This window comes from Cebidichthys violaceus, unplaced genomic scaffold (assembly GCF_023349555.1).
Source record: "Cebidichthys violaceus isolate CVI_PGR_0920_01 unplaced genomic scaffold, fCebVio1.0.p SCAF_11, whole genome shotgun sequence".
NCBI lineage: Eukaryota > Metazoa > Chordata > Actinopteri > Perciformes > Stichaeidae > Cebidichthys > Cebidichthys violaceus.
Genome location: NW_027176274.1, coordinates 12,967,083 through 12,991,256, shown reverse-complemented (window position 1 = coordinate 12,991,256; position 24,174 = coordinate 12,967,083). Strand labels below are relative to the sequence as shown.

Here is a 24,174-nt window from a genome sequence, read left to right as displayed (position 1 = left end):
CCAGGAAGGTGTTAAGTATTTTGAGGATTCAGCTTGTTTGCCGTTTTACCAAAAGGTGGATTTTTCGAGTAACTTGCCCAGAGTGATTTTTTGCATCTTAAATATTAAACAAATGTACTGCTTTTTGGTTAAACACATACACTTGGTACTTCTACAACTCTTAAAGCTGAATTATCTTCTCCTTCGTTCATCTTGAGTGGACTGGACATCCTATACTACAGGCCTAATATTACTGGCCTAATAGTTTGCCTTGGTTCAGATATGGTCATTATCATTGTCTGTTCATATCACAATACTGTATATACTGCATTCTAGATTTGGTTTGCCAATTCAACCAACAAATTAACCCTTTTGACTTGCAGAGGCAGGATTAGTAGTCAAAGCCGCCAAAAGTTGCTGTTGGCGGTTTTTCCTTATAAATACAAGTCAGTATAACACACCAGAGATGGACCATGTCCATGCAGCAACCATCAGGGCGCAACAACACAAATCACCAAGCCAAACTAGACTATTTGGAAAAGAGCCTAACACTTTAGAAAAGTCTCCATTGCTGATTGAGAACAGCTACCACATTAAGCGCAGTCATCCAAATGTGTCAATGAGAGGATGAAAGTTTCATTCAGGATCTCATTACTCACCCGGCCATCCCTGGCCTGGGCTACCACATCATAGGAGAAGTAAGCATCTGCCTGACAGACTTCCTTGTTTTTGTTGCAGCATATCTACAGTCTAACAATTATCCAGTCACAGAAGAAAAGATAGCAAAGCATCTGTATTCTTAACAATGCAACAATACAGTTGCTGAGTAAACTGAGTGGATGGAGTGCTGTTTCCAAAGTTACCATCAGTGATTGAAGAAAAGATCAAATGAGCTGGCTTCTCTGGAACAGCTGGAGGATCTGGAAGAGTTTAATGAATTCATTTAGCATCCTTTTGCTGGTTGAGTGTTACTAACCAGTCCACTAGAAAATCCAGGAGATTCCAGGACGAGGAATGTGACCAGAAACCCTCAGGTTAACAATGCTTCTTCTCTTTACCACCAGGTAATTCATACAGGACAAAATAAGCTGACTTCTCTGGAACATCTGAAAGAGTTTAAATATTTGCCCATAAATGTTGACGATGGACTCCCTGACAGAGTTAAATCCAATACCCTACCTTTAGATACTGGTCTGCTCTCCTTCTCCAGTAATCTCTTGGATGTTGAAGAGCATACAGAGATTGGAATGGTCTAGTACGTACAGTTCGCTGGCTATAAGAGGGATATCGTCTTTACTGACTGTCAAGCCAAGTGTACATCCAGCAAAAGAACAGACCTAACAGTGAAGTTGAGTTTTCTTGTTTACCTCCCCTGTACCCGATTTGATGTAAGGGAATCAGATGCACCAGTAATTCCGGTTCTCTCCGCCCATGTACTGACTACAGCCCTCTATATGATATTCCTGAACTGTTGCCTTTTGTTGGCTTCAGATCTTGAACAGCTCTGATCTACTTCCAAAATGCTATGTATACCAAACCTGATAAGTGTGAGTTTAATATCAGGCTCCTGCCTTTGCAGCAATGCTACACCTTTGCTTGGGTTAAAACTCATCCGGAGCACTCTCAGCCACTTATCTTGGAAGTGGATATGTCAGATGCGGGTACTGGAGCTGTCCTGTCTCCCTGCACTTCCACTGATAATAAGCTCTGTCGACAAATGAAGCAAACAAACAACCTTACCTTTACAATGCAAAATAACAACAGAAGTTGTGTGGTTTATACCCAGCCCAGCATTGGTTAGTTAGTTTCGGGTGAAAAGCTGAATGCTCAGTTATTTGCTGGTCATACCCATTGCTGCCTACATTTATATGACACGCACACAGCTTAACAAACAGCTGTCAAAAAACCCTCACCAGGAATCTTTCAATTACATCTTGAACAATGGGAGTGTTGGCTCTACATGGTATATCCATCAAAAACACAAAGGAGCTGGCAGACGCTTATAGACAGACACTACATTCTATATTGCATTCACTTCACCATTTGACATGGTTCTCCAGATTCAATTCCCTGTTCAGGTTTTCTCTTATGGAAATCTATTATATATGAGGTTCAATGATCTATTTCACTTGAGGTTTGTTAGACCAGATAATATTAAGTGGCAGACAATGAATGCAGCACACTTCAACAACGCCTCATGGGTTATCATTTTCGCACATATTCTTCATGCTGTGAACAATTCCACATTTTTTTTAATATTTTGCACAGATCAATCTTTGTTCAACCACGGTGCAGCTTTTTTTTTATTTTAACACATTTTCAAGAATCTTAATTGTAAATTTATATTCTATATTTTGATTCTTTACTCTTGCAGTTTTTCTTTTCTCTTACTATGTTTATTTTGACTATTATGCAGCAAAATACCAAGACAAATTCCTATGTATGTGAAAACCTCCATGGCAGTAAATTTGTTTCTTATTCAGATTTTGCACACTACTCTACAGTGCCTAATCTTTCTTTTATTATGCAAAATTAATTCAAGACGAGGAATGTTACCAGAAACCCTTAAGTGTGAGCTACAGCCTTTGTTTTTCTTAAGTAGTAAAACGCTTCAATGCCTATGATGTATTTACTGTTGAGACAAGCAGTCTTGCTTAAGGCAGTGATTTTGATTCATCAATCATCTTTTAGGATGTGTGGGACACACAACTACATATTGTGTGGCAAGGTGTATGTGTGTGGAGTGATGTGATGTGATGACATATACAGCAGTGTAGTGGAAACTTTTTTTTTTTGGGGGGGGGGGGGGGGGGGGGGTCATGTGACCGGCTTTGTCCTCTCCTATTATTTGGCAGGAATGTTCATTTTGATCCCTTTATAATCAAAAAGAGTGAGAGACGGGCTGGGAGACAGTCTGTACTAGAGTGGAAGTTGATTTGTTAATCCCAGACTTCACAGAGCTAGATGACAATGAGAAGCAACAGATTCTATTAGGGACATGCAGAAGAAAAAAAAAAGGCTAGTGAGATGGATTCGTGGATCAGTTTAAGTGGGGAAGAGGAATCTACCACTTTGCAGGAAAGCTGGGAACATGGTGAAAGAGTTCTGAAAAGAGGTGATGGAGAGAAATAATGATGGACATTCAAGTGTAGGGGCACAGAGACCTTACACACAACTGGCTGGTTAATGTGCGTGTGTCGGGCTGACATGGGAAATGTGATAGTGGCAGTCATCAGCTGCAATAGACTCTAAAAAAGCCATTCACGGTCATGTCGTCCTTCTAATAGCAAGGGTTGCTGTGACTTGTAAATGCTAATGTGTCCATCTGCATGTGAGCGCATGATCCTGTCCAGTAGACGCCCTTGCACTTATTTGCAGATGCGGAGGAGGAATACGCTGCCAGGATTTCGGCTTGCTTTGACCTGCTCGCCCAGTTACATATAAACTGACAGAGATCACGGTGACCTGCTGGGAGGGTAATGTATCCGCACCACTGAGATCAGTGAGAGGAAGCAGAGGAATCCGTCATCTTTAAGACCTATCCCTTATAGACAAAAGCTGAACGAGAAGAGGAAGCTGTGAAGGGAATGAATCGGCAAACAGAGCAATACAGTTACTGCACTCTTAATTAAGCAACATGCTTCAATGCTGACCTGCTGAGGAAGCCTGGGAAGGACAGGCGGACAGGGTATCCATAACGGATCATGCGCACCATCTCGAGAACCCCGATGTACTGCAGCTGGGTAGACACATGGAAGCTGTCAAAACTGTCTGGCTGACCACTGGTGTTGGGGCGGACACACTCCACAAAGTGAGGCGTGCAAGCCTGCAGCTTACTGATCACTTCTGACAGCGAGTTCTGAAAGAGGGAAAAAGAGAGGAGATACAATCAAATTAGTCATTTTACAATGATAACAGAGTGAGCAATATGTAGTGCTTTGATTAACAACAGAGGAAGGGCTCTGGGGCTTCTTGCTTTTGATGTTGTAACTTGATTTGCAAGACGCACTGACTGGAGTGAGATCACGTAGTGTTTGAGATAAAGCGGTCAGATTTTTTTTTTTTGGGGGGGTTGTTTTGCCTCCGGAAGAAGCAGAAACACAAAGAGCTCTTTCGAAGGGTGAGTGTGTGAGAGTTTTTTCTTCAAGCCCTGAATTCACAGATGCTGCATCCAAGGTCACACAGACACACACATTTACCCACACATCCACGCTCACATCTGTGTTTCTGCTGCAAACTGACGTCAATCTATGCTCTGCATACTCCTAGGTACAATGATCAATCAACACCTCACCCCTCCCTCGTGTCTGAAAGTCACGACCAGCATTTACATTGCTGTCCTCCCTCCGAACACGCGCATGTACACACACAAATACGTGCGCACGGCACACAGTGGTAGTTGTTCATTGTTCATTCATTCATGTGGAGGGCTTCATGCTTGGCCTGGTACAGCATCATTCTTCAGCCCACTCTCTCCTTCCCTGAGGGACTCGTCCACCACCAGCCCACAACTCTGATTGTGCAACACACTGGCTTCATTCAAGCCAAAGGTACTGCTACTCTGAGCCACATTTCAGCCCCTTTTGCATCACCAGCAGACACTGAACTACTTTCCTCTGACTGAATATTATTGTTGCTTTATATAGTTATGAAATCACATTACCCCGCAGCGATTTCTTGAGATCAGCACTCGATTCACACAAAACCTCAAGAGTCATTAACAAATCTTTGTATTCATTTGAGATCTGAGCTGGATGCTTGCAGGCACTCTATGTAAGGAACGTGTATTATTAAAGACAAAGGTAAAATGAACATGCTGCTTTTGACTGATTGGCATCAAAACAGTTAATTAAATTTGTATATTGACTTTTCTCAGACAGTTGAGGGCTGTTGTACATGTGCTGCAGAAAATGCTTGTTAAGACAAACACTTGCTTGTCAAGATTCATTTTTTGTTTATATTTCTTTACTATTTTGCAGAAGGACGGACAGACTTCAATGAACTCCAAAATCAACATGCTCATTAATGGCTATTATGGAAAAAAGTACCAAACATCATGGTTTATTACTCAGAGACCTAGAATTAGGCCCAATGCTTTCAAAAACTACAAATGTGTCGAGTGGTTCTTACCCTCAGCTGGACAGCCACTGTGATGGGCCCACAGCGCTCTAGCCTTTGGAGGAAGGAGCTCGAGCCTTTCTTCTTCAAGATCTGACAATAGACAGAGATAATGAGAGAAAAACATACAAGATAGATCTGCATCTTACTTCAAGAAGCTACTGAGGAATAAAGAATCATTACACCATAAGTATCACATATGAACATCAAATTAGACCGTGTGGTTTTGACTAGAGATCCAAAAGCACACCAACCAGCCACATTTAACCACTTCTCTGTCAATAGCAAATTCGCTTCCATATGCTTTACATTCAAACTCGGCTCATTATTGTCTTCTATTGTTTTATTAATTGTCTCTAAACTCACAGCGGGCAGGATCCCCAGGAGGTTACACAACCAGCAAGCCTTTCCAGTTACACATGTGGACCAGTACAATAGACTTTCTAAACATAAAAAAAAGATCAGAAGTGTGTGATCACATGAATGTGATCACATGAATGTGATCACACACTTCTTTTTTTTTTTTTTCAAAATTACCATTGCTGTGTGTCCATTGATTGGCATAGCAGTCAGTAGCCCTGTTGGAACAAAGACCTTGGAACTGATTGTCACTGATCGTATTTGTTCAGCTCATAAACTCCTTTATTCCATTTACTAGTTTCAAAAGCTAGTATTAATCAAGGCCTTCGACATCATTTAATGCTCTGTGAAAAGTGTACTGTACCTTGGTAAGGTCATAGCACCTCCGGGACTGTTGGGGGACAATGTTGGCAGTGACAAGGGAGGCTGACGGCCTCCTGTGGAGCAACAAGGCAGCTTTAGGCCCCCTCAGCCCGGCACGGCCATGGGCTGCTGGCACCAGAGAACCAGTCTGAGTCAGCTTGGACTGGAAGAGCTGCTGCAGTAACACACTCTCACTGGCTGCCGGGCACAAATCACATACAGAGACAGAAAGAGAGGGAAAAAAACGATGAAAAGAAGCAACAGCATTGGTGGAAACAAGGGGGTGGAGGGGAGTAAGGAAAGGTGCAATGAAGAAAAAGAAAAGAAAGAAAGAAAGAAAAGACAGAATGAATGAAGGAAAGACATACATAAAAAAGGGAAGGAGGGAGGAACAGTGGGGATGATGTAAACAAGGAAGGAGAGAAAAATCAGAGGAGAAGTGTTGGGAGGAGGTTTAAAGGATTTAGGCTTCATGTAAACAATCAGTCAGGCAACAAGAGGGGGTGGACCAACACGTGGAGCGGTCCACAACAACAATGAGCTCATTCAGTGAGCCAAACAACATGTGTGTGAACGTGGGCGTGTGGCTCTCCTCTAAAAGGTTGAGAGAGAGAGAGAGAGAGAGAGAGAGAGAGAGAGAGAGAGAGAGAGAGGAGAGAAGAGAGAGAGAGAGAGAGAGAGAGAGAGAGAGAGAGAGAGAGAGAGAGAGAGAGAGAGAGAGAGAGAGAGAGAGAGAGAGAGAGAGAGAGAGACAGAGAGAGAGAAAGAGAGAGAGATGACGGCAGGTAGGCGTACCGAGCAAACAAAAACGAGCCCTGGACTCATTTAACTACACACAGCTCCAAGGGTAATTGTCTTTTCATTTAAAGCAATCATTGGCCCCACCTGAATATAGACTTACATAGACCCCTCTTATCTCCTAGTAGCTTAAGGCTTAAACTTTAAGCAGGGAGGTGATGACATCTGTTAGAGGAAACCACGTAGTATGTATGTTCATGTGTGTGGCTGAATGGCAGCGACGCATCGTCTCGGTCAGACGGAGGGACAACAGCCAAGTGTGAGTGAAGGGCTAGCCTTTAGAAGATTAGCCTCATCATGGAAATTATAGCAATTAGGCTGCTGGATGCGAGGCTAGCCTGGCAGTCACACAACGACTGCCTCTGTCCTGCTAACCACAACACCCTACATCTGGCACCTTCTATAGACAATATACACACAGACGGTGCTGTCTGCCACATATGGGATGAAACACACGTACACAAAAACAACCACACTTAGACAAAGAGTGGTTCTGTGTGCTGTTAGTTTAGACAAGAGTGCATCTTTGTGATCAAGTTTGCTCTGACGCCACAATGTGGTCTTACGCGTGTCATTTAATGGGTACTTACACTTCATCGTAAACAGGAGGTTCTGAGGAAGAGAGTCCTTGTTTCTTGTGAGTGATCCTGTGAGATCATATGACATCTGGTGGAAAAACAAATCATACATTCACTTACATTTTTTTTCTTCTAAATGTTGTCTATGGACAATTACCACCTAGTCCTCTACATTACAATTTTCCATTGCATAGTGCTTGCTATGAATAGATAAATAAACTATCATTACTTTTTTTTTTTTTTAGGTGCAGCCTATTTATTTAATCTCTCTAAAGGCATTTCTTTAAAAAATAAAGTTTGCATAAACATGCACAACTCATTTCTTATCTGTAAGGAAAGAGAGTTTAGACACAACATTCAGTGAATAAGTTATATATTAGTTGTTTTTTTAAAGATGATAATAGTTCTAGTGTTAAGAGTTTAGATTTCAGTAGTGGAGCACAGGGGCTCAACTTGGTCATTTCTCCTGCATAGCGAGTGCTGGTTTGTTGAGAACTGTACAAAAACGGAATTATTGTTCTATTCAGTTGTGATTAAGGTTCATGATCTATGGTGGGCTTTTAGAGGTCTACTGCAATGACAATGAGTCGTGATAGATTTCATGTTATACTACGCAGCCCTACCACCTTCAAATACATACATTTTTCTGTAATGTATATATATGACAGACCTGTCCGGCATAGTGGCTGACAGTGAATGCTGGGCCCTGGTCTTTGGGCGGTGGGTTTCCGTTGCCATCCTTGGTTGTGAGAGAGAGGCCGTGAGTGGGATTGGAGTCCAGCTGGGTTGACAGCCTCTTGTACAGGGTCTGCTCTGCCGGCCGCAGGCTCTGGCTCTCCTCATCTAACACGCACAGCAATCCCTGAGGCTTCTGGAGGATGAACAAACAGAAGCTTGAGTTATTTATGTCAGTCATGTTTACAAAGAACCATTGATAATAAGAGTGATAAATTACTTTCATTATGACACTTTTATTGATCCCTACAGGGTGTAGCTATCATTCTGATTTCAAATAACTTTTTTGGGGGCAATTAGTGATAGAGATTGTAGACAGACAGGAAACATGGGGTGAAAGGTTAACATGCAATAAAAGTTGAACAAAGGGCAAGTTGCAATTACATTGTAAACATCTTAACCACTGGGCTACCACCAGTCCTACCAGTAATAATCCAGTTTGATTGTTTACACAACCAGTCATTATGTATGTCACATTTTTGTTGTATGTATACCTTTAAATTAAACTTAAATAAATAAAAAAGAAGAAGAATTAAAGAGCTTTGAAGAAAAAGAAAAAAAAGTGATGAAAGTGTGAATTTGATCCATGTGATTTAAAAGCTTTTGTCAATGCTCTGGGCGGGCTTGCAATGTTGAATTACATCATGAGACACCAAACTGGACCAGACCGGTCTAACCCAGCCGAGTACAGTACCTGAAGAAAGAAGTCCAGAACGGCTGGCTGGTTGCCGGGGGAGCGAGGGGTCTCCATGGCGATGCCCTCCTGCAGACACTCAGACTGCTCCTGCTGGAATAGCACCTCGGAGACGTACTGCCTTAGACGCTCGTTGGTCATGTTCACGCACAGCTGGAATGCACACAAAACACATACATCAACCTGTAAACACTTCAGTGCACATGGTATGAAATCCCTTCTCAGAGACACAAAGCTGTATGTTCTAGTTTTAAAGCAAATAAATGCACAAATACAATCTGGAACACAACCTGCTGTGGCGTCAATGGGGGCATTAATTAACTGACTCATATAAGCAGATCAGACCCCAGAGCGGTTTAATCGGACACCACGTGCATACAGTGGTATACATAGTAATAGATGTCCCTATGTAGGGCTTTTATTCCATTCCATTAGAATATGGACAAAGTGTTCCTGCTGGGACACATGAACTCTTCCTAACCCAGCAGTCAACCAATCACAGCACAGGAGTCCATCAAATGAGGGTTTATCTGGGGTGTGCGTGTGGAGCACTGGGGGGGAAAACTCAAGTGTGACTTGTCACATTGATGTAAAGAGAAGGAACACAGAATATGAAGTGGAACAACACAGGACAGCAGTCTGCAGCAGCAGGCCTGTTTAAACTTCTCCTGAACCCAAATGTGTCACAAAGTGGAACACAAAAAAAGTCGTACAGTGTTGTAGTCTAGAAATGAACTTGTCATTCTTGTACCTCAGTGAGTCCCTGTCCCCGTTTTCAACCCGAGATCTGATGCATCTTTTCTTTGTAGTCTAACGCCACCTGACACGAAAACAGATGCCAGACCGATGCCGCCATGTGATAAGAACATGAATCTTGTAGGTTAGGTAATAATGACTGGCTCACAAATAAAGTGAAAATGAAAATAATCATGTTGTATTCAGTGGTCAAGTAAAGCCTTGCAGCCCTTAGCTTTGGGGTAATGTATTTTTATGAGATTTTACAGAAAAAAATGAATGTTACAGAAAAAAACAGGCTTTAGTTTCTCTCCTTGGGCACTGTCATGCGTCTCAATCAGAACAATCACAACATGACCCACATTCTGCCTCACGGCACACTGATTGAGAAGTGCTGATCTAGAGGTGTGTTGTGCAGTGGGGGCCGTGGTCCTGTTTTCTTTCATCAGTGTTTGTCTATTCTTTGTCTTCAAGCTGGTCTAGTACATTAAAGGCTTAGTCCCAGCAGGTGGTTGATTGAGTTAGCTCATTAGCAAAGTGCTGAGCAGGTACAACACACCCCTGACAAACACAGCTCTAATTAACAAGGCCTAATGACCCTGATCATGCTGCGCATGTGGAGCCTGCCTGTGTACGAGTCTGCGTGTGTGTACAAATATGTCAGAGTGTGAGTGCTTGTTTCTCACTGAAGTGCCACATCTACTGTAAGAGATCATCGAGTTTGTTTATCCAGACCTTGCTTCTCCTCTGCTTCCTCTGGTGTGGGTGGCGGGTAATGTGTGTGATACGAACAGGCTGATATTAAAAAAAAAGAAAATGCAGCTCAGCATCAACAATAGAGAAGATGTCTGGGAGAAAGAGGTGGGCAATGCCACCGCCTGCCAGAGATAGTGTCTCTTTGTTTCTCCCATTTTCGTTAGCCTCCTCCCCTCTCTTCCCTTCTGGCACTTGCACTCTCTGTGACCCGAAGAGGATAGGTCACGCAATCCCTCACTTCCACTTAGATTAGAGAATATCCAAGGGAAGACTAAGACCACTGACATCTCAGTCACAGTCACACACACACACACACACACACACACACACACACACACACACACACACACACACACACACACACACACACACACACACACACACACACACACACACTAATAAAGACTGGGAGGATATTGGGAGTTCCTGAGGGAGGGAACGTAAGCTCTGAGTAGAAGGAATAAGCACTTAGCCTCTTGTGCATTATGAACACCCTAAGACACTACACACTCTGTGTGTGTGTGTGTGTGTGTGTGTGTGTGTGTGTGTGTGTGTGTGTGTGTGTGTGTGTGTGTGTGTGTGTGTATTGTGATATACAGACTTGTCTGCCTGTCCTAGAATGATCAAGTCTATTATCAGTGAATGCTTGATGAGCACATGACAGCTTTACAGCCCAGAACAGGTGAGCTGTAGAGAGCTGCACACATTGTACTCTGTATACTATGCAATGTAATCACACACACTGACATAATGAAAACAACCAAGCATTGCAGACACGCCCATCCATTTGTGTAAAGTAAAGTAAAGGACAGAGAGAAAGAGAGAAAGAAATTTGAGATTCCTATTCCTTACAAATCAAATTAATAAAATGTAGTCCTGTTTGTTGAAAATGCCATTGCTTCTCAATCTCTAAATATACGACTTGGTGCAGTAGTAGTCACCAGTAGCTGCTGTATGATGCTATGGAGAAGGAGAAACTAAGTCAGCCAGTCCTGATTAACAACCTCTCTAAGAAAAAGCTTTTTTTCTTTTGCTATTTTCAGGCTCCCACTGTTGTGCACTGAGCTCTAATACAACATGAATTTACAGCCAGACTGCTGATCATCAAACATAACTGGCAAATTAGCTTACTTTATAACCACAACACTTAAAGAATTTATTTACTATGAAATAATTTCTGTAATTGTGGTTGTTGCTGGTAGTTTTCTTTTTTCAATGATGCGAACAATGCTGCCAAATGTGAAAAATGCTTTTGTTTTCTTTACAGAAAAACAGTTGGGACCAACTTCATTGGAACAAGATTTGGTTCTTAAAACCTCTTAGACTCCAGCCCTGTTTTTAGGCCTCTGCTCAAAAATTGCATACCCATACTAAAAAGAGTGTATTTCTCTAACTACAATTTTAACAGTTTTGGTGTTATAATAAAGGTAACACTTGCGAGATTTGTTCAGATGTGTGAATATCAGGTTACTGGTTAAGAGTAAATGAAGATGGCACACAGCACAAATTGAAAAGTTTCAGGGTCGCCTGAAAAAAACAACACTTTTATTATTATTATTATTATTATTTATTTGAAATGATGCAGCTGACAGTCTAAAAACTCTCCCAAATCATAGCACAACATGTTAACTAACAGTCTCTCCACAAAGTTTGACTTTGATAAAGTGAAGCAGAACAAAGTTAGAGAGGTTTTAGTACAGAGAGGTCAGGCGAGGTCAGGCACAATTGTCACTTTGGAACAAGCTGTTCCAGCTGTTCCATTGTAATTTGATATACTAAATAATTATATATTGCACTTGTTTTATCACTAATAGTGTTCAATCTATCCAAATACAGTAGTTTGGCATCATTTTGAGATACTGCATACTCTGAGACTGTTTCTGTCTGTCATCCATGGGATTTTCTCGTCTGACTTCCAGTTTGTATGTCTCATATCTCAGCCTATAATTGGTCGATTTCAGTCAATGAACCCTCCTTCAAAGTGTCAGAGTCATACTATTGAAGGGTGCCCTCGAGGGTTTGATTGACAGAATCGTTAGCCAGTCAGAATTAAAAATGTGGCGCCCCTCCTGAAGCATAAAAACAGGTTCGCCGAAAGTCAAAACCCTTTCCCTGGGTCCCGTAGTTAGACAGACCCTTGTTTCTACCCGGGAACATTTCATAGACGCACAGGACATACGTAGAACATATGTTTGAATGAATTATGCGGGGATTTACCGGACAACATCTATAAAGTAAGGAGCTTTTATGAATTTGATCGATAAAATGGTTTGTGCTTCTGGTGCTCATTTGCTCACAGATTTGTTATCTCTTTTTGCTATCTCGGTGTTAGCCTTTAGCTTTGTGTTTGTATCTGGGAGAGAAGTACGTAGCTCGCCGAGTCATGGCGAAAAATACGTGATATTGTGGTAAATCTTCTATTTGATTATATTAGATGTGTAGAATTGTGTTTGGAGTTTGTAAAAATGGCTTACATGATAGTATTGCCCAGACTTTCTTTTAAAATCTGGTATATAACATGTATGCATTATATTCGCTCTGGATAAGCTTTCAATGGTATATGCTACTCGTCTAAGCCCTCGAGCCCCTTGTGCAGAACAGGTTTTAAAAAATAATCAATAATGATTTGCATTGTGACCCCAAAAATATACTAAATCATGTCTAAAATTAAGATTCACACACACACACACACACACACACACACACACACACACACACACACACACACACATTTGAAGCAGCCCATTACTCTGACATCTCACACACAGAGGAGCCTTTGTGTCAGCCCTCAGTTCATTTAAGGACAGCTGAAAATCACACCACAGTCAGCCACAGACCTCATCTCATTCATTACAATTACAGACCAAAATGTCTAAAATAGATAAAAGTCAAATATTTTCACAATTTGATTAAGATCAGTTTGAAACTACAAAACCACACACTATTCAAGGAGACTTATTTAGCTCAGGGCGGCCTTCTAAGCCAATGATGTTAACCAGGGAATGTCATGAATGCATTTGGCTTGATTAGGAGAATAAATGTGTCTGCTTGAGGGGAAGAGGGACACAACATTGACGCGTATCTTTGGGGTTGACTGAAATCTAATAAAAGTAGGCATTGTCCCACCTGCTCAAATCCATTCCTCTGAACTTCTTCAAACCCAAAGATGTCCAAGATCCCAATTTCCAAGGCAGGATCACTAGAAAAAATTAACAGATAAGAGAGCAAATGAATTACATATGACCACTCCAACTCCAGGATCAACGTGAGGACTTGTTTGCATCACTCTGACAGGAATTATCTCGTTAGTGCGTGTGTGTGCAATAACACATCTGAAGAGGGTGTGCCAGTAGTAAGTAGTGTGGATGACAAATCAGTTATGTTGTGTGGTTGGTGTGTAAACAACACAAAGCACAAACACATTCCAGAAGATGGAGCACCGGTTATCTGACAGCGTGTGATAAGACATCACAACATCAACACAACCAAGGATCCATTGGCCTCCATCTAAGAGAGTGTGTGTGTGTGTGTGTGTGTGTGTGTGTGTGTGTGTGTTTAAGTTGCTGTGTGCAAGACCTTCACAGAAACCTTGGGTGTGTCATCTACCTTGTTGTTCAGTGTTTTTCATTTCAGTGTACATGCCTATCCGTGCATGTTATGCAATGTAAACTATTACAAACCTTCACTGTAAACTATGTGTCTGTCACAATAATCAGTGTTGTCACTCCAGAGGCCCTGAGTGAGAGACGGCGCTCGTGTGATTACAGATAGATTACATTGGTGCCATTTGTTATCAACAGCCTGGGCTTTCAATGAAATTCTTTTGGCGGTAAACACAGGGGGAAAAACAACAACCTGCGAGCACGAGCACGAGCACAAGCACGAGCACGAGCACGAGCACAAGCACAAGCACAAGCACACACACACACACACACACACACACACACACACACACACACACACACACAGCTATACCCGATGCTGTCGTCTTGTCCCTGTAGGTAGTCGTTGGTACTGTTGACCAGATAGCTGAAGAGACGTCCATAGATGGCCTTCGCAAGCTGGTCTCTGTACTGCTCTGACATCTCCACTGCGTGGCCCCTAGTGATCATGTCACCTGACACAAAAGGGACATGGCAACACAATTTCTTGATGATCATGTTGATAGCACAGTGATAGAACAATATCTGTAAGGGTTATTTTTGGTTTTATGTCCCAATGTTTTGTTTTCTGCGGCAAGACGACACTGATTGTGTTTTAAACATAATCGTCCTGTGACTGAAGACATGCTGCTTGTTGAAATGTACGTTTTTGCACCTTATTAAAAGATGTATTTATAACTTGAACAGTGTTGAGGTTTTTCCCTGTACATGCCTATATGCGAAGGCCGGTGAGTGGATACCTTTGAAGTACTGGACGTCGGAGGTGAGGGCGATGCTTAAGTCATTGGAGCACACCTGCAACAACCCAGCAACTGTGCAGAGGAAGACCGGAAGAGGAAGAGAGAGAAAGAAGCCGTCAGAATAACTGACAGTGACGTGACGACAGGATGACAAACATCAAAATAACAGCATTAATCATTAAAAATAAGGATGTCAGAAAGGTAGCTCTGATAACTTCCCAGAAATAAATGTGCTCTTCCCTACTCTGACGACAACATCACGCTGCCAGCGCAACAAGCTGAGCACCGCAACAAGCTGAGCACTGCTTCAGATCATAATCGATCAGTAGAGCTGGCAGCAGTTAGTCATCAGTGAATTTCTGAGCAGAACTCATAAACAAGCAGCAGAAACAGGTGACAACAACCCAGAAACCCTTTGCTGACATCACATCTCCCTGACAACGACCGGTTCTTTCCCACTCAGGCGCTGATGTCATTTGTTTACCATCTCACTAAGGTCGGGGGTCACAGGAACAAATGTAGCAGTTGCATAATGAGGGCGACAGAAATAGAGAGAGAGAGAAAAAAAAGAGAAACACCAAGAGCGGGTTTAAGAGGGATCTCTCCTCACCGTGGTTACTGTTTGCCAGAAAAATGCGGCTTACCAAACAGGTGACTGTCTGGCCTTTAGCTCGTGCTGGCAAGCTGCCAAGCAGAACTCCAAGAGACAGAGAAAGGGAGGAGCGATGACAATGAGATAAACACGATGAGTGGGTGTGATGCACCCCTCCTTCCTGCCCCGCCCCACCTCCACACAGGGTGGAAATGTGACCCCAGTCATGTGACGGAGGGCACTGACCTCTCTCAAGCAGCTGGAGGTCAGAAGGGAAGGCTGTATCGGCATCCGTCAACGCAGTGAAACGTAGGTCCCCAATATGGAGCACAGCAGATAGCAGCATAAACACTGAGTCAACCTCCTAGCAGAGAGAGAGAGAAAAGAGTGGGGAGTTAGAGAGGAAACAAATATGAATTGGATGGAAATTAGTAAAAACAATCCAAAACATAAATTTCCCCCTTTCCACTGCTTAATTCCAACGTGCACTACATGAAATGCTGAGGACATTTTTAATGATCCTAAATCCAACCTTGGGACTGACGATATACTATATTTATCTTAAAGTTTACAAATGTCATGAAAAATAAAGACAAAAACAGGCTTTTTAACGACGCATCCACCCTCCTCCTCCCTTCATTCACACACTTCTTTCGCTCCATCCCACTCTCCCTTCCTCTCTGCCCTTGAGTAGAGGACGCTTAATGGAATACCCCATTACCCACTGCTCTGAATCTCTGAGAGGGGGATGCTCGAGTTTGAGGGTGTGTGCTTGTGTGTGTGGGTGTGTCTGTGTCTGCGTGTGCACTCTCTCAAGGCAGGATATTGGAGCTGATATCTGGGAGATAAACACAAGCATTAGTCTCTGTCTGACACTCTATACACAGACAGACTCCCCCTGCTTAGAAAGGGAGAAGAAAGGGAGCAAGGGCACAAGGGAGAGAAAAGGAGCGATAGGGAGCGTTAATGACGATTGACCTTTGGGGTCTGGACTGGGAGTCTTACCGTGATTAGACTTAGACAGAGACCAATGGGTGGTCTATCACTTCCACTCTTACACCCCCCCCCCCGCTCCTTCTTCTGTCCCTTGGACTCCCTCTCTTATCCAGTGGACACTAGTGCCCTCTGATATAAGCCTATCTATCGCTCTATCCCCCCGTCCTTAAGGCCATGCCTGCGTGTATTGACTGCTGCTGGATTAAAAGGTGAGATGGTGGTCACTCACTGCTGACAGATGCTGACTGGGAATCTAAGAATAGAATCTGACAATGGGCTGGGAACACAGCTGGTGGTGCACAGGACGGGCTGTACCACACACTGTAGCACACTACATGCACTCAGCAGGCGTAAATCAATGTCTCCATATGATCTTTAGATGGAAAATAGAAAATGAGTCCCAATCCTAAGAGATCAAAACATCTAGGCCAAATATGTCATTAGAAACAGATTATGCCCGCCTCATTTCAAATACGTCTTGTGCCTGAAGTGGGAGGATATACCGTCGTGTCCTTTGCATCACTCAGTCTCCTGCAATCCATTATGCAGTGGTCAATTATTTAATAGAGCATGGGCAATCCTCTTTAACTTGAAAATTACTTTTGACCGAGATATTATTTACCAGGTATTACTGGGATGACATCCTAGTCATATATTTTGAAGTATTTGACTTTTCAAATTGAACAAAATCCCATAAAATGGGTCAGTAGTTCTGCTATCTTTGAGGTTAGAGATGCATCCTTTGAAGGATCCAGGCCCTGGACTCGAAATTACAGACTCAAAACCTGGGGTGAAATCTCATTGATGACCTCATACATGGCTACTTCAGGGTCTGTAACATCAACACTGAATGATCCCCGCTGTCGATAACCTTTGAATAAACAGTGACAATAACAGAAGCCGTATGCAGTGCTGATCGATACCTGCTTGTTAAAGCCCAGGGCTCGCAGGGCTTGTTTGACTGCTGCGAGGCGTTCCCGGCTCTGGGCAGAGACTGCAGCTACTGGCGGGTTCTCCCCTAGAAGTCCTCCACTGAGATACCTGGAGTAAGGACATAAACATTGGACAATGTGGACTGAGATTTCAGACAACCACAAAAACAAAATGCTCACAAAGGACAAAGTGTGTCCCATGGTCAGTGTACAGGTGCATTGGTTCCAAACGTGTGTGCATATCTGTGGATGACAGAGACCTAGATCCAAAAGATTTATGAGGTAGTTTTGTGCAGTGCTACATACAGCTCCTGTCACTCTATGCAGAGAGAAATAGCAACCAGGGTTGTAAATCACCAATGGGTTGGTGTGATGCAAGAGGGGCAAGCGTACTTCTCAGGCTCCAAATCAGAGCGAATCAGGTCAGTAGTTATCACACTGGTGACATTCAGTGTGTGTGTGTGTGTGTGTGTGTGTGTGTGTCTATATATATATATATATATATATATATATATATATATATATATATATATATATATATATATATATATATATATATATATATATATATATATATATATATATATATAGTGGATTATGGATACGATAGACATACAACAGCTGACAGACACTAACCTATGAGCCAGGACATTGTTGAGGTAAAGTGCGCTGTTCTCCTCAGGCGACAGGCCTTCAGCCATCAAATAGAAGATGTTGAAGCTGTGTTGGTGAGGAGGCAGGTGGACCAGGCGAGACTTCTCCAGCATGTGGGTGTACACACGGGCTTAAACATCAGAATTGTTTAATACTTCAATAACACATGTGTAAATTACATTTCATCAGATGATAGTAGTAGTACTGAACATTCAGTGGGTGGTCACTGGTCAAAGTAACTGGGGTAAAATAAGGTAAACAGGACTTTAAATAATGGAGCACAAATTGAAACTCTGTAAGAGTAGACTCATGGGCTTTTACTGCCCCCTGCTGGTGTTTACTATTGAGCACCTGATCCCATAGCAAGTCATATCACATCTGTGCCTTTATATTGCGAATCTTTATCATCACTCTACTATCATCATAAAGTAGTGGTCCAGACTTTGAAAACAATGACTATTTGCTCACTTTAGCAATAAATATTTGATTTGATTAAATAATAAAGAACAAAAATGTGTGGAATCATATAAGGAAACATGTTATGTCAACTACAGCAAAATTGAACCAGAATATAGACATTTTGAAGAATTAAGTACAATGTTTTTACACTTATCAGCATTTCATTCTATTCCTGTCTCATATGGGAAATACAGACAATACCATCAATCAGTTTCCACTGAGAGAAATGGAGGTTACCTCTGAGCAGTGTCCTCCTCTTGTCACAGTATTGGATGGTCAACAACTTGATAAAGCGGCTTGAGTTGTTGTTCCTCAGAGTCTTTGCATGACCGAAGGCCTCCAGAATGCAGTTAACCTGCATATTTTGTTAAACCAGAGGAAATGTTAACAGTGAGTGTGAACATCCTCACTGCAGAATATGTATGTCTTTTTATTTTCCAAAATAATGAAATCCACTTACACAAAGTATCTCTCTAGTATCTCTACACCTGAATCAAAAAATTCCACTTCCCACCACAAGATGTCAATATGCACCCGTTACACAGGAACCCAGTGTTTAATGTGTCCTAGGATGATCAGACAGAGCTGACCCAGATATCGACTACATAACGATGACTTCATCAGAAACGCGTCACTTGCAATCCCTGGCTACACACAGCTTTGTTACCCGACTGATAGACTGAGTGCAGAGCAGTGAATCGTGTGTTTAACACCACCAACATGTCACAATCTGAACCACATCTACACAGCGCTGAATACACGCAGAGGCAGCAATGCAAGTTATTTAGTTCTTGTTCATATACAAGACAAGGGAGGATACTAAAATCTGACCTCAATTCCGACCTTAAATGCCTTGTAAAATATATTAATTTGTCAGCATATGTGTCTTTATGATTGTAGCCTCTCTTGATTTACTGGAAAATGTGCCATGAAGCGGATATGGGTATTTGGCATCCTATTGTACTCTACTATCATTTTTCTGAATCAATATTCCTTCATTAGGTTGTAAAGTTTAAGACAAATGGACTGCCTCCTCAGAATAACGGCCAAATGATTCTCTCCGCTGCAAATGGTTCTGTTCTTAAGAAACAGCATGGTAAGAGATAAAGTCATTTTAATGGAAATCTTAATGATGCAATCAAACACAGGGTCTGAATGCTGAAATGCTGTCTCTGACAAATGAACAGCTATCGAGCAGAGAAGAAAAGACTACCAGTAAAGCCCCTTACTGTGTCCACTAATCCATATGTCTATTCTCTCCTCCAGCACAGAAACAAGAAGAACTTTGACCACTGTCTCAGTACAATGTGTGCCATCTGATTTTTGATCAGAGATGACGTGCGACAGGGAACAATAAGCACGGTAAAGACTTGCGCACAGGGTGAAAGGATGTACGATCCAGTCAGTGCCTCGCTTTGAAGAACACACGAATATCATGAGTTTCTCGATGAGGAACAATTGTGCAGAGAATTGAATTTGAAATGAAAAAGATGTCTACCATAACGTTATTTTGCTAGCCTTTTTGCAAATTCAAAGTAAACAGACAAGAGCATGAGAGCAACAAAGGATTCATGACATATATTTTAGCCATTTAAGCCTCCAGGACAGCCGGTGACTGTTTGAAGTGTAAAATAAAAGAGTATCAGGACCAGACTTACATGTTTCATTCTGGGCTCCAGTGCAAAGCCTTTGGGGCTGGAGCGGGCTGTCAGGTGTCTCACTATGTGCTTACAGGCCTCTGTTTTCCCAGAACCACTTTCACCACTAGAGAGACAGAAAAAAAAATGCTGATTTAATGTCCTTCAGTGATGCTATTATTGTTTCTCTAATGTTTCCTGTCTTAAGGTCTTAGGTTCATCATTTCTCAAGTCTGATTTAAAACAATAGATCATTGACAGGTTTTGCTTGCTGTGCTCATTGCTTGTGTTCATGCTGGACATTAAGAGATACTTCCTTATGCGCTTCCAAAATAAGTGATGGGGTACAAAATCATGTAACACTTTGCGCCTTTATTACTATTTTATATTTCAATCTTTATAATTGCACTCTTTTCTACCTTGTGCTGCAACATCTGCATAACAGGCAAGTAAAAAAATAATGAAATTAAAAGGCTGTTAATAAGGGAAACTCGACATCAAGAGTAAAGGGCAAACATATCGATACAAAAATCAAGCATCTGTGTGTGTTACCATTCTCTGGATGCGTCTCAGAAGAATAGATGTAATGCATTAGTCATCAGGGTGTTTCCCACATCTGTCACCTCGACTCCATGTCCCCACCTCCTGACATCACCCCTTCAGGAACCCCCACCCATCAAAATCACAATCTATTCCTTTTGTCTGACTCAACGTTGCTCCATTGATCCCCACTTTCCACAATGCATTACAGCCACAACTTATCTGGCAGTGGGCGCCTGTTTTTAATCAATTAATTAATTAATTCCGTTGAGTGGATATTAAATCTGACATAAGGTTTCTCTACAGCACATGTTCTGACACTCACCAACATGCAGAGAGTTGAGACAGGCATAGTAGCATCAAGCAGATGGTGTCAGAAGGTCAGAAGCCCTCACTAATGACCGCAGTGTGCTGTGCCGCACTGTTTGTCTCTGTGTATGTATGTGTGTTACTAGATTTCCTACTTACAGCCCTGCTGAGTGCAAAGTCCAAAGGCCTTTCCACTGTCTATTTCATTTAGCACTTTTTATTAGATTTCAAGGGCATTTTGTGAGAGCACTGGCCTCGGGGGATGATGGCCTCCGATTGCCTGTAAATGTGTAGGTGTGTGTGTGTATGTGTGAGGAAATAAAGAGGAATCGTGAATGAACAGGAAAGTGTAAAAAAAAGAGGAACAAGAAAAGGGAGGAATAAAGCGTAGCAGGGAAAGAATGAAGGGAAAAGGTGTGTGGGTACATGAGAATGTACAATGTCCTAGCATGTGAGTGAGATGGATAGCCTGTGGCCAGGGCACATTAACTCTCTGCCAGATTGGTTACAACTCAGCGGGAATATCACTGCAGAGCGGGATTTAATTGCAATCAGGGAGCTGCCTCCGTCCAGCCGAGGACGAAGAGCAAAGACGCTACAATGCTCCCAGCAAACCCGTCTCTGCGTGAATATTGAACAGGTCCACAGCTCAGCTCAGGCTGAGCGCTATCAATGCCTCAGGGAGTGTTTAACAGGTGTGTGGCAGTGAGGGGTGTGGACCAACCAGGTGGCCGACTGAATGTCACTAGAATTTGCAGTTATTTTGCTCTGTTGAGATTTTTGTCTCATAATCCCAGTTCAGTGTTTGTGAAACTGTGTGTGTGTGTGTGTGTGTGTGTGTGTGTGTGTGTGTGTGTGTGTGTGTGTGTGTGTGTGTGTGTGTGTGTGTGTGTGTGTGTGTGTGTGTGTGTGTGTGTTGAGGGAGGCCCGTGTACCTCAAAATGAAACACTGCGGGCATCTCTCCTGCAGCATCATGTGATAAGCTCTCTCTGCTGAGGAGAAGATGTGAGGTGGCAGAGAGGAGCACAGACGACCCGTGGAGCTCAGGTACAGCTGACTCACCTGTGGGAGAAAGACAGGTAGAGTCCGCCAACATATTGGATTACAACCTCATGTAACATGGACACATGCATGGGCTGAGCAACACAGAGGATAAAGTGTGAGCTGAAAAGTAAAACCACGCTGGGTGTAACCTCTCCATACATAGAGTTTGAGTAAATAAGGAAGTCAGCAAATCATCAGCTGTCCGGTTTTTGCACACATGAAATATTCATTTCAATTTATCGGAACACTGCGATTGTCCAAACAACTGTTGGCTTAAAAAGTTACACTCTGGAGACCCACATTTTTAAATATGCATGAGCACTTTGAACAATTAGACTCAGCTACGGCCTGAAAATGTTGACACGGCTTTAGTCCACTGAGGTGTTTGAAGAATGTTACTCAGATTTGTTACATTGTTTCTCGGTTTGGTTTTACAAAAATATATATACGTTTCAGTGCAAACCTGAATTTTGCACTGACGCGTATAACAGCAACTACAGTTTAAATGTTGCACAATGTATGCCTAAGAAAGACAGACAGGGTAACCTCCATTGTCTGCCACACTGAACTGCGATATGACTGTACTGTCACACCCTCTTTCTGTAACAAGTCCAGAAAATGTGTGCCAGTACTGCATTGGTGTCTGTGGAAAAGGAAAGGCGGATGGGCGGTGGACCACCAGACTGGAGGGGGTGACAGACGGCCAGCAGATCACACATGTTGGGACATATGTCCTTCTCACGCTGGCTCCTCCCTGCTCGTCCACCCATCCTCTCAGTCGAGTGTGGACGCCTGGAGTGAATCCAGACACGGGCGGGAATGGGACAGCCAGGGGGGGCTTGGCTTCATTCTGTCATGGCAGGAGAAGATGTCTCCCCCTCCATCCAACCCCTCCTGGGTCCACATGGGCAAGCACTAAGCTGGCGTTAATTCAGCCTTTTCAAAATGAGTTATCCACTGCTATAAATAAGGTGACGCACACTGTTGTCGATTGATATCACAACATCAAACAAATGATAATGCTGTTTATAAACATCAAAAGACTTTCAGTCCTTCACCGAGAGTCTCCTTTAGCTGTTGCAAATGCTGCTTTTCAACCCTAAAGATAGTGATTTTAAAATGAATTATTTGAAGCGGTGAGATAGCATAATAAAGTCCGTCTTTGTGCGTGTGCTAGCTAAACTAGATACTTCTCTTCCCTTGCTGATGCAGAGTCAGCCTTGTGCTGTGTATCATTGACAGGAAGACTGCATTATTTATTAACCACAAGGTCCATTTCATCTGTTCATGTCCTGCTTATTATACGGCAAACATGCCTCCTTTATATTATGATTTTGCATGTAAAACGCATAGCCTTTCAAATGTAAAGCCACATGGTTTAAGCGTGGATCATGGTACATAGACCTGCAAATTAAATATTAAGAGAGAAAGCGCGGCATATAATGGATAGAGGTAATTTAAAATACCTGCTTACCAAAGTGGAGTAGATGGGCAGCTCTTTGTTTGGATTGACCAGCAGGAGGATGTGTCCAATGTAAGTCTACAAAAGAGAAGAAAAAAACACAGCTGACTGCTCTATCACTCGTGAATCTAACTATGTAAGACGAACATTATTTGGGTGTGAGGTTGACCATTTTGACCTGCAAACAGGCTGAAGCGGGTTTATAATTCCTGACAGACTAACACTGAACTGAAAATAAAAGTGCTGTCCCAGTCTTCTTTTCACATCAGAATTCATGGCAGCGACAATCTCTATTACCATAAGAATATGGTAATCTCAGGGCAGAGAAAGGTCAAGAAGGGACCTCCGACGACAACCTCAGCAATAACCTTTGTCCAATAGAAAAAGAAAGAAAAACAATTCTGCCCTCCCACGCCGCATACACACAAACCCTGAGGCCATATGGATCAAATTAACCAACTCTTGATTCCTGACCCTTTCCACTAAACTGCTAGCCCTCTGTTTCTCACAAAGAGCCCCGGAGGATGTTTGAAAGCTAACGCTCTGTCCCCCGGGAGAACGCAGACATTGCTAACCTTCTGTAACATGCTGCTCTGTCCTTAGGCCCTGGCTCAAGGTTAATGACTTGAACAAATTCCCACTGCCTGTAGACACAAAGCAAAATTCACACTACCAGTTTAGCTTTTTTTAAACTTAGTAAAACTGGGGAAGGCTGCATTTTTGACAGGGATGTCCCAAGATTAAACAACAGTGTCTTCAGTCATATCCTTCCCCAGTTCCTTGCCGCTCTCCTCAGGGGTTTTAACGCTGCACTGGTCCTTCTGTATTGGCAGAAGGCAGCAGACCACTCCTTCAAAGCCCCATCTCTGACCACCCTGCTGGGAACATATGGAGCATTCACCGCCTTTGTCCTCTCCCTCTTTCTGTCCTTCATCACATCTCTGCTTTGTTCACCTCTTTCTTGAAATGCTCTCTATCATGTGCATAAGGTCACACCTTACATATAAAAAGAAGAAGGTGAAGCAGGGCA

At 42.6% G+C, this 24,174-nt stretch overlaps 1 protein-coding gene across 4 annotated transcripts in view; it reads right to left on the bottom strand.

Annotated features, from left to right (window-relative positions):
- The window catches only part of myo16 (myosin XVI), a 97,545-nt gene that overhangs the window by 23,330 nt on the left and 50,041 nt on the right, over positions 1-24,174 (bottom strand). For all 4 annotated transcript variants that reach the window (XR_011102211.1, XM_068704915.1, XM_068704914.1 and 1 more), the window contains exons 12-27: positions 23,157-23,222; positions 21,573-21,700; positions 19,810-19,915; positions 18,389-18,506; positions 17,675-17,822; positions 17,030-17,147; positions 15,357-15,474; positions 14,519-14,590; positions 14,092-14,233; positions 13,243-13,315; positions 8,626-8,778; positions 7,867-8,067; positions 7,209-7,284; positions 5,822-6,018; positions 5,110-5,190; positions 3,633-3,838 (exon numbers count right to left, since the gene is read on the bottom strand). Coding sequence is in view for 3 of the 4 variants with exons in the window: in XM_068704915.1 (XP_068561016.1) it covers positions 3,633-3,838; positions 5,110-5,190; positions 5,822-6,018; positions 7,209-7,284; positions 7,867-8,067; positions 8,626-8,778; positions 13,243-13,315; positions 14,092-14,233; positions 14,519-14,590; positions 15,357-15,474; positions 17,030-17,147; positions 17,675-17,822; positions 18,389-18,506; positions 19,810-19,915; positions 21,573-21,700; positions 23,157-23,222 (2,003 nt within the window). In the remaining variant the exon portion in view is untranslated. The remainder of the gene's footprint in view (positions 1-3,632; positions 3,839-5,109; positions 5,191-5,821; positions 6,019-7,208; positions 7,285-7,866; positions 8,068-8,625; positions 8,779-13,242; positions 13,316-14,091; positions 14,234-14,518; positions 14,591-15,356; positions 15,475-17,029; positions 17,148-17,674; positions 17,823-18,388; positions 18,507-19,809; positions 19,916-21,572; positions 21,701-23,156; positions 23,223-24,174) is intronic.